Below are 10,414 nucleotides of genomic sequence, written 5' to 3'. Positions count from 1 at the left end.
TTGTGTCTGGTTTTGGTGGTGGCACTGCATTTATGTGCCGGATACTTATCTGTGCTGATGCTTTTCAGAGGCAGGTATTCAGTGATCCTTCAGAAGTACTCCCCCCAAAGATTTTTGGGGTGACAGTAACCTTTCCTGTTAGCCCTTCTGTGAGTAGCACCAATTGAACTTTACCTTTTTCGTAAAAAACAATTTTTTCAAAGGTGGTCTCCAGTGTCTGGCAAAGCCGCTGTGAGCCATGTTGCAGCAGTGCTTGTTTGCCCTTTCTTACTTTTTTTTTTTTTTTTTTTTTTTTTGCCTCTTTGCTGGCTGCTGGGTTTAGAGGTTGCTGAAACCCAGAAGAGCCTGCCAGCAGAAACAAGGTGAGAATAAAGTGACTTGAGGGTCACACTGTGTGTGTAAGGGGCAAACATCATAGCTCCACAGTTGTATATCCACAAAATTTAACTTACAAAGCTAAACACCTAATACAGCTAAAGCATGTAGTTTCCTACTTAGAATGACAGCCAAGCAGAAGGGGTGGCTTGGGGTATGAAAAGCAGTTTTTTCCTAAGGTCAGTTCACAAGAGTTCATCTGTCTGCTGTGAAAGTGCACTGGTTATGCAGTTCAAGAGTTGTGTATTGCGGAGAACCATGATAACGTGCAAACTAAGCAAGGAAATTAGCAGTTAAACTGTTCTCCTAACGCAGTAAACGTGTGCTGTGTTAAAATGATAGTTTTCCTTCACAAAATCATAAAGTGTTGCATATAGGCGTCTGTTTTCTTGACACCTGTTTCATGAAGTGAAGGCATAAGTGGCAGTATGACTTGTCTATGTCAAACACGTCTCAGTCTGGCAGACAGGTTTGAGCTCTGGTGTTTGTGCCAGGAACTTGTTCCTTTAAGGACACATGAAGCAGAAATGGGCTCTCACAGCCCTCGGGGTCAGGGTGGTGGCTGCAGACAGGTCAGGTGGGGAATGTGTCACTGCTAGCCAGATGGCTGTGGAGAGCAGCTACCGCAGAAGCAAAGGGCTATGCTTGTATAACCGCTGCTGAGTGAGCACTTGCCTTTTTCTGGGACCGCGTTTGGCTTTTCAAACCTCTTCAGTCATGTTTTTCTTGAACTGGCTCCAGCTGGAGCAGAGCAAATGGCCGGCTGGCGGAGGTCTCCTCTGCAGTGGGAGCAGAGCCAGCATCTGACAGAGAACATGGTGTGATCTCATCGTTAGTGGGGTTTAATTCAGCTGCTCCCTCCTCCATCCCTGCAGCGCAGACCAGGCTGTTTCCCTTTCTGCTTTGGAAGGCCAGTCTGGCGCTCTGCTCTCTCCAATAGATTTTGAAGCAGGATGTTGCCTCCTGTGCTCCAAGGCTCCTGCACTGCAGTCCTCAGCATCGCATTATGGTGCCCGTGCCCATGCTTAAAGGGACAGAGATGAGCAGATCCCTCCCGCTGTGCCGCTGCCTCCATCCGTGTTACCCTTCTCCCCTTCTAGTACCCCTCTGTGCCCCCAGCCTTCTGCCTCTCCTGGCTCTGTCAGTGCCCTCTCACCGGTGTCTGGGAAGGCTGGTGCCCTGGAGCCGGGATGGTGCCCCTGAGCAGGGCCATAGGTGGGCGACCGCTAGTGAGGGTGTCTTTCTGGTGTGGCATTTCCACAGCTGGCGGTGTGGGCGGTGCATGGATTGTCCTGCTGATTGGCTGAAGGCCGGGCATGGGCAGGAGACACCCCACCCACCCCCCACCCCCCCCACCCGTTAAAGGATGTGGCACTGTCTTGCATCTCCTGGGTGGCTTTTGGGCTGCTCACCATCCTTGCACTGTAAGACCCTCTCCCATCTCCCCCCCCAGAAAAATCTTCTGCTGAAAGAGGCCAGTTACCAGGAAAAGTCATTAGGATCCTTCTGGGATAATAACCCTTCCCCTTTTATTGCGAGGAAATAAAATACTATAACTACGGCATTTCAGCAGGTCCTCCCCCTCCCCACAGCCGCTGCAGTGAGGGAGCCCTTCCCACGTGGGAACATCTCGCCCACCTTGGTGGCAGCAGGGTCGTGTGTGTGTCCCCATGCAGGATGCGGGGCGATGCTGCAGGGCCCTTTGGGTGACCAAGCCACAGCCAGGAGGCGGGGCAGGCGGCACGGCACGGCCCGCCCCGCTCCGGCACGGCACGGCACGGCACGGCCCTCCTGCTCCGGCACGGCACGGCCCGCCCCGCTCCCCGCGCCGCGCTGCCGCCTCATGGAGCCGCACGGGCCCGGCTGCCCCGGCAGCGTCCTCTTCGGTGAGCGGCGGCGGGCGAGGGGTGGGGGTGGGAGCGGGGACACGGGGAGGGGGACACACGACGTGTGGTGGGTAACGGACGTGTTGGGGCGGTGAGACGCGGGCGGGGGGGTAAGGGAGACATCAGGGTAACGAGAGACGGGGGGGCAGGAGGGACACGAAGGGGGTGAAAGAGAGATGGGGGCGGGATAGAGTGGGGGGAGAGAGGGACTTTGGGGACTAACGGGGACAGTGTGGCAGCAGGAGAGACACGTGGGTGTGGAATAGACCGGAGGGGGAACGCGCTGCAGGGGGACGAAAAAGAAACCTGGGGGCAGCAGGGACACGTGGAGGGCGCTGCTCGGGGGTGCCCGGCGGGCGCTAGAGGTGCCGCGGGCGGGGACACCGGGAAGAGCCCGTGTGTGGCCGAGACACGGGAGTTTGGGGCCCGGGGCAGAGGGACACGTGTGCGGCCAGGCTCGGGAGGCGGGGGACACGGTGGCGGCCGGGGGGGGACCTGCGCGGGAGCTTGGGGGTGTAGGGGGCCGGCAGTAATGGCGGGGGGGAGGGGGGGGGGGGGGCGGGCAGCCCCGGGGGCAGCCCCGGCTCTCGCCAGCTTCTCCCGCTCCTCCGGTTGATCCCCCGCGCCCGCTCCCACGTCAGCGTGTCGCGCAGCGGCAGAGCCGTGTCCCTCCTCCCCGGGCGGGGTTTCGGCTGGGGCTGTGACGCCCCCGCAGCACGTGGCCCCGCGCCCGGCCTGGAGCGCCCCCAGCCGTGCCCGGGGGGGGGGGGGGGCGGGGGGCAGCGGCCCCCCGGGCCTCTTGTGCACCCGGGCGTTGGTCCCGGTCCTGGTGAGCCGAGCCGGGAGGCGGCCGGGAAGGTGCCGCCCTGGGCTGCCTTCGCTGGGGCCGGTTCCTTCTCTGAGCTGCCGATGCCGGGACGGGTGCGTGCGGCTCGGGTCTGTGTTTTCCGACCCGCTGCACGCCGGTGAATGAGCCTGCAGCCAGCAAACACGCCCAGGGCGCGCTGCCTTTCCATCCTCCACAGGGTCAGCTGAATCCTGATCAAGAGCCAAAGACGTAATTTTGTGTTTCCCTTGTTTTTGTAGCTCTTTGGAAAAGTACGTAATAAAATCGGTATCAAGGCTTGTCTCGGGGGACTCCCAGCTCCCTGCAGCCTGGCCCCGCATCCTCCCTTCTGGCTGCTCCTCACCATTCAGGTCTCGCAGTCTGTGTCTTTGTGCCCAGACTCTGGCCAGAGCAAATGTTTTGCTGACACTGGTGAAAGCAGAGCCACCTCTCTGCCTGCTCCCTCTCCTCTTGTCCGCAGTGGTGTGCCCAGGCTCTCTAGAGATGAGCCTTGCCCTGCCTGTGCTGGGGGGCCCTGGGCACTGCTTCACAGCAGCCCGATTTGGGGACACCAGGTTTTGTCCCTGTATGGTGTTGAGCCAGGTGCATAGTTCTTGGGGACGCTTTATCCCAGAGCCCAGGGTGCCCTGATCTGAGGTTGCTCCTGAGCATGAGAAAATAAATTAGTTTAGGGATGCCATGTGCATGCCTGGCTGGGGCCTGGCCTGAGAACCCTTTGCCGTTTGTGGCTGGGGCTGTGTAATGGCTGCTGCAGCTTTTCCCATCTCCTCTTTCCAGGCTGTGAGCTGACTGCCAGTACCAAATCCTACACGTTTCAGGTGGATGAGGAAGATGACTCTGACCACATTTTGGCTCTGTCTGTGGTAAGAGAAATGAGAATGAACTGTGCTTGTCCTCTCCCATAGTGGTCCACAGCCTCACAGCTCTTTCCCAGGCTCATTTCCCCTTCCCTGGCCGAGCTGGACCATGGGACTCCCTTGAGTGAGGCCATGAGGCTGTTGCATTTATACGTTATGTGGAGGTGCTTGAGCGAAGCCAGCGGTGGCTGGGGGCTGCTCAGCAAAGGAATATTCAAGGCATGGGGTGAAGGAAAGGATTTTTCCTTGTGTTTGACCTTGCTGGAGCCTGCCACTAGAACATGCCCTGCTTGCTAGCTGGGTCTCTGGCTTGTTGCTCTCCAAGCCCAGGTAGATGCAGGGTTTCATTCCTGGCTCTCCCTGAGGGATGCTTTCTGTCCTGAGAGCACAGGACCTGCCAGCATGGATCAGATCAGCAGAAAATGCAGCCATCTCTTAAAGTGATTGCAGGAACAGCCATCCCAGTTGGGAAAGGCACAGAGCTCCTCCAGAGGTGGTTAGGGGGCAATTGCTGCAGGGAAGGGGTCTGTGCTCTCCCTGCTTTGTGGTGCTTGCGCAGCAGCTGGGTTGGTAACATTGCTTATCCCACGGAGAGCCCCGGCTGTCCCTGCTGTGTCCCCTGGGAGAGCAGTAGTTCACAATCTCTGCTCCCACCCAGGTCTGCCTCACAGACGGTGCCAAGGACGAGTGCAATGTGGTGGAGGTTGTCGGGCGAAACCACGAGAACCAGGAGATTGCTGTGCCTGTGGCAAATCTGAAATTGTCATGCCAGCCCTTGGTAAGAGGTTGTTTTGAAGGCTTGGGTGGGGATGACTGTGCAAAGCTGGACATCTCTGGATATTGTGGACATTTCCCCTAGAATCCTGACCATGTGCTGGTCTGCAGCTCGCAGGGAAATGCTCTGGGTGGCCTGTGCCTGGCTGCAGATGGCCTCAGAAGGACATGTATAACTGGGCCAGGTGCCTTGGTGAGGACTGCAGGGTATTCTGCTTTTGCCCCTAACTCAGCTCCACCTCTGTCTTCATAGCTGAGTCTGGATAACTTCAAGCTGCAGCCTCCAGTGACCTTCCGTCTGGCAGCAGGCTCTGGCCCAGTGCGCCTTGCTGGCTGGCACAGGATCGGTAAGGACTTGTGGGTGGGGAAAGGCTTGGTGGGAGAGAGGGGTATGGATGGGCTCCATCAGTATGAACACCAGCCAGGGAGCCCCTGGGAGTTGCGCTCGGTGCTGCCCGGTGTGTGTGCTCAGTGCCTCCTTTGTGCTGGTTCCCCACGGGCTGTCTCTGTGCAGGGATTCCTTCCCTGCTGTAAAGCCTTGCTCGGGTAAAGGGGTCTGGGTGACACATGCTGTCCCCTTTTCCCATGCCTGGCTGTTGCCATTCCCCTCCAAGACCTCCCTCCAGCTGAGATACAGCTTATTGCCTACAAGCTGCAATCAAAACTGCTCCAGTGCTCCTTGGGCTGATCTGCTCTTGGGGTATCTTGGGAGCCGATTGCATTTGCAAAGACATACATTGGTGAGCAACAGTTATTTGTGTGTCCCAGTGCACAGGGAAGATGCTTCGTTTGAGGAGGATGATGACTTGTCTGAGGAGGAGGAACAGGAACTTGCTCCTATCATGCCAGCCAAGAAGTAGAGGAGGAAGCAGTAACTTACCTCCAGGCAAGGTGAGGGGCCAGGAAGCCGGGTGGCTGTGACGCTGGTGTGGCAAGCATGGGCGAAAGCTGCCCTGCTGCAGGAGGCTGCTGGTCTCAATCTAGTTCTTCCTCCAGGTACTCACTCGCTGGGACTTCTCTCCCTGGACTGCTTTTACCTCGGACACCTCTTGCCAGGACCTCAACATTTGCTGCTTTTTTTTTTTCTTTTTTCTGTTGTAACTTTTTGGGGAGCAGGGGCTGCTCCCAGCACTGGGGTGTCTCCTTTCCCACAGCCCTGGGAGGCTGCTCCTAAAGCTGGATGGATGCTGCTGGTTTATGCCCTCTCCCCCATCCCTGTGCTGGGAGTCAGGGATGGAGGAGATGATCCTTGCCCTGTGCCTTTTGCTCTCCTGGAACTCTGCTCTGTGCACCCCCTCTCCCTGGCTCTGAAACACCCAGTCCCGGCCCCCTTCCCCAGCAGATGGATGTAAAGCCAGTGGTGGGACAGGCAGTTTCACTGATTCTAGCGTGTTTGCTTTTCTTTACTCACAATTTGATGTTTTTTATACACTTGGAAGGGTGAAACTGGGGCCCAGGCTCTGTCCTCAATTGCAGTTATGGTGGGGTGGGATCTCACAGCCTAATTGATCTGGGGAGAGGTTCTGGGTCAATCTGCTTTGTAAAGAACTGTTTTTACACTGAATAAAGGTCTCTCAGGCATCAGGTCTGGAGGGGGGACACTGCTGGCTGGCAGGTTCCTGCTATGCGCACTTCAGTGGGAGATGCTCCTCTGTGTCCATTCCCTGACACTTGCTTTGCTTGGTGATGCTGCAAAGCTCCCAGGAGGGACCTGCGGGCTCTGCACACTTTGTGGCCCATGAGCCAGCGCAGTGCTGCATCCAGGCTGCCAAGGGAAGGGGCAGAGTGGCAGATGGCTGTACAGAACAGAGACCTGGCTCCACGTGTGCTCCCAAAGGTAATGCAGCTACTAGCAACACCCCCTGGTGAGGGCCACATTGGCCCTGGTGCTGGGCACTGTCACAGCAAGGTCCTCGTTCGTGTCTTGCTCTCAGTCCAAGTGTCCTGCAGACGGGAGAAACGCCAGCACCTGCAGGGTGTGGGACAGCTGTGAGCTCTGGCCTTTGCTGGAGAGTCGTGTCCCACTGGTCTGGGTACCTGGAGAGGGTTTGGTGCTTCAGTCAGGTGGCATTTCTCACCCCTGGGGGGCTGGTCCTGTCTTCAAATGTTTCTCTGGTGGATTCCCTGCATCTGTTCTTTCATATGTGGCTCGTGGTCCAATGCCTGTTCCAGCCCTCCTTGCTTGTGACACTGACTGTTGTCCCTGGGAAGCACTGTGTACGGTCCGGCCCTGATGGCTCCGTCGGTGCCCTGGGACAAGGAGTTTCTGAGCTGGATGAGCTCTGAGAGAGGCAAATCTTCCAGGGGGGATCCTCAGCTCGGGCTCCATCCTAGGCTGTGAGCGGGGCTGATTCTCTCCGGGGCCTGTGCAGCTCCCCTCTGCAGCCCCACTGTTCCCTTCTGGCCCCAAACACCCCTCGGTCAGCCCTGCCTGACCAGCACGGCTCGCCCCTCGCAGCACAGGGGAACGGGCTTGGTGTCCCCACCCCACGGCGAGGGGCCGCTGCCTGGGAGGCAGAGCCGGCCGGGGGGGATGGACCCCCGCCGTGGTGCGCGGCCCCCGCAGCGGCGCGGCGGGAGGGTGCTGGGGCGGGCGGCGGCGCTACCCCGGTACCGGGCGGCGGCGTTACCCGGTACGGAGCGGCGACGCTACCCCCCGGTATCGGGCAGCGGCGTTACCCGGTACGGAGCGGCGGCGCTACCCCCCGGTACCGGGCGGCGACGCTACCCCCCGGTACCGGGCGGCGGCGTTACCCCCCGTACCGGGCGGCGGGCCCGGCGCGGGCACCGCTAGGTGGCAGGCGGGCAGCGCTGCGGGCGGCTCTGCGGCCCCGCCGGCCCCCGCCTCGCCTCCCCCTGCCCGCCCTGCCGGGCCCGCCGGGGCTTGCACCCGCTCTCCGGGTCTGGGCAGCCCCTGGGATGCACGGAGCATCCAGGCACTGGGATCCCGCTCCGGGTCCCTGGGTGGAGCGGTGTCCTTGGGTCCGGCCCTGCCGTGGGGATGGGTGCCGGTTGGGATATAACGTGTCCCCGGGGAAGTATGGTTCCTCCTGCCTTCCTGAGGCAACAGGGTGCCCGGGGCTGGTGATCTGTGCCCATGCCCACAAGCGCTGAGATCCCTCAGCAAATCTCATTGCCCTGGGGGTTTGCTTTGCGTGGTGATGCTGCGGAGCTCCCAGGTAGAAGAGCTCAGCCTTGCTGGGTGAAGAGATGTGGGACCATCCTCCCCGAGGGCTCGATGTGTGTTTGAGACATGCTGGTGGGGCACAGCACACCAGTGCCCTGTGCTGATGGTGCAGGAGGAGAGTTCAGGGCCATGAACTGAACCGTGGCTGTGCCAGGATGGTGCCCAGCCCCTGCTAGGGCTGGCACATGCAGGACCCCGTAGATCAGCCTGGCTGTGTGCATGTGGGAAGGGGTCGGGGCTGATTTATCTGCCAAGCCTTGGTCCTGCTTGCTCTCCGCAGAGGAACAGCTTGGCCTTGGGGGGGATAAGAACCAGTAGATCATTTTTAAAAAGATGATTCTGGAAGGGTGAGCTGGGGGAGGCAGCTGGCCTGGAGCCCGGTGGGGGACAGTGAGGCAAGGGAGTGGGCACAGCTCAGCCCTGGTAGGGTGCTTCATGCAGGATGGGAGAGGCAGTGCTGGCTGACAAGAAGGAGCATTTGGCCTCCTAAAGGGTAGAAGGAGATGGTTTCAGGGTTCTGGTTTCCTTAAGGGTGTCTAGGTATCTGGGACAAGGGGCTGTGGCAGGAGGGACAGTCCTGCCAGGGGGCAAATGTGGCATCATGAAGACTATGGTGCTGGTGGTAGGGGACACCAAACCTGTCCACACTGTTGCAGGACCAGCCCAGCCCAAGGCCTTGCCACAAGTGCTGCCTGGTCCCCAGTGCTGCTGCAGGGTGATGCCAGGGGAGAGGGAACATCCCAATCCCAGAGGGAGTAAGGGAGGGCCTGGGGGGTGTTGGCACTACCAGGCCCCTTTCTAACTGACATGGGGAGGTTTGCTCTCCCCTCCCCAGCAATGTTACAGCCTTGATGCACTCAGCTTGGGCAGAGGGAGATAAATGCTGAGATGGCAGGAGGATGGGAGGGGGGATGTGCTCACACACAGCGCTTAATGGGGAAGGATGGGATTACAGGGGTCACGCTAGGTGAGCAGCTTCCTTCGTGGAGCTGATGGTATCAAAGCAGGTGCCCCCGGCTGCAAATACCTTGGGCAAACAAACAGGGCTGTCTAAGAGCAGGTGAGCTTGGGCATGGCTGGGCTGGGGGGTTCTCAGGGGTGGTGGGGGACAGGAGGCTCACTGTGCGTGGGGAGTGAAGTGTGGGGCCCCTGCTGTGAGGACTGCCTTGTTTTGCATGGGCACGGGGGGAGTTAAGTTGTTGTGTGTCTATGTAATATGTGGGCTACCTATGCTGGAGGTACATGTAAGGGTGCAGGGCCCATCACTCTCCCGTGGGGTGATGGAGGTGCTAATACCAGGAAGTTATATGATGCTCCAACCCAGCTGATGGCTCTGGGGTTGCTTTGGGAGGTGGTTGGCTCTGAGCGTCCCTCCTCTGTGCTGCATTTCAGGGCTCTGCATGCTGACATCACTGGGGTTGGATCCCTCCCTGCTCAGGCAGCACTGGAGAGCCCTAGCCCTGGCTGGGCCATGCAGCAGGGAAATATGGCCATAGCATGGCTTGATGTGGGGATCACCATGCACGAGCACCATGGTCATGCACCCATGCTGCCGCACTCCTCATAGCCCTTCTGAACTGGCCTGCTGTGCCCAGCAAGGGGCACAGGCTGCTCGCTGCAGCGTCTGGCCCAGATGAAGCCCCACAGGGCTGGGGCTTGGCTGCCTGCCTCCAGCCAGGTGGCTGGGCCAGGCCGGCAGCTTCCAGGGGATGCTCTGGTTTCAGAAGTCAGGTTTGAGTTGCTTTTTCAGGGATGGAGGGGCAGGATGGGGAGCCACTCTGCTGAGCGTGGCCAGGCAGCAGTTTTCCTTGTGATGCCCCAGATAGTCCTGCCCCAACAGTTTTCTTGCTGAGTTTCAGTTCTCCATGGCAGAGAACTCGGCCCTAGGGCAGCTGAGAGATGCAGCTGTAGCCGTGCTGTAGGTGGGGCTGGTCCCCTGCTCCATGAGCTCTCTGTTGCTCGTTCCCACAGTGAACTGGGGTAACAGTTTTTCTCTGATGCTTGACTGCCAGGGCTACGGAGGAAGCCAGTGGGACACCGCTGGAGATGCAGCATCCCCCATTATCCCAGGGTGCAGCGGTTCTGCAAGGTGGGGCAGAGAACGTGGCACCTCGGTGGCAGCAGGAGCCAGGAAAAGGGCCAGCAGAGCCACCCTCTGCTGGGACCACCCTGGTGGTGGGTGTGATGAGCATCCCGTTCTCTGCAGCGTTAGAGGACTCTGCTATCCCTATTCTGTCCTCCCAGGCAGCAGGTACAGGTATCTCTGCTGTTGCCTCAGGGGGCCACGGGCACCCTAACGCACAGGGCTGGCCCTGGCAGAGCTAAGCTGGGGACACATTGCAACCAAGAAAGCAAGCAGCAGCATCTAGAAGAGCCAGGCTGCTGGTAATTCCCATCCTTTCCCCACTGACATGCCTTGCAGAGGGAAATGCTGCTGGTGCACTGTGTGGGAATAGCCCTGTCTGCTGGAGAAGCTGAAACTCAGGTC

General features: G+C 59.3%; 1 protein-coding gene across 1 annotated transcript; it reads left to right on the top strand.

Moving 5' to 3' along the window:
* The first annotated feature begins 2,098 nt into the window (after positions 1-2,098).
* On the top strand, positions 2,099-6,370 carry NPM3 (nucleophosmin/nucleoplasmin 3). Its single transcript, XM_055721359.1, has 6 exons — positions 2,099-2,261; positions 3,886-3,971; positions 4,624-4,743; positions 4,993-5,086; positions 5,508-5,630; positions 5,736-6,370. The coding sequence occupies exons 1-5, from the start codon at positions 2,219-2,221 to the stop codon at positions 5,597-5,599; spliced, it is 435 nt and encodes a 144-aa protein (XP_055577334.1). The 5' UTR covers positions 2,099-2,218; the 3' UTR covers positions 5,600-5,630; positions 5,736-6,370.
* The last annotated feature ends 4,044 nt before the right edge of the window (positions 6,371-10,414 follow it).

Source organism: Falco cherrug, chromosome 9, assembly GCF_023634085.1.
Source record: "Falco cherrug isolate bFalChe1 chromosome 9, bFalChe1.pri, whole genome shotgun sequence".
Lineage (NCBI taxonomy): Eukaryota > Metazoa > Chordata > Aves > Falconiformes > Falconidae > Falco > Falco cherrug.
This window is presented reverse-complemented; position numbering and strand designations above follow the sequence as displayed.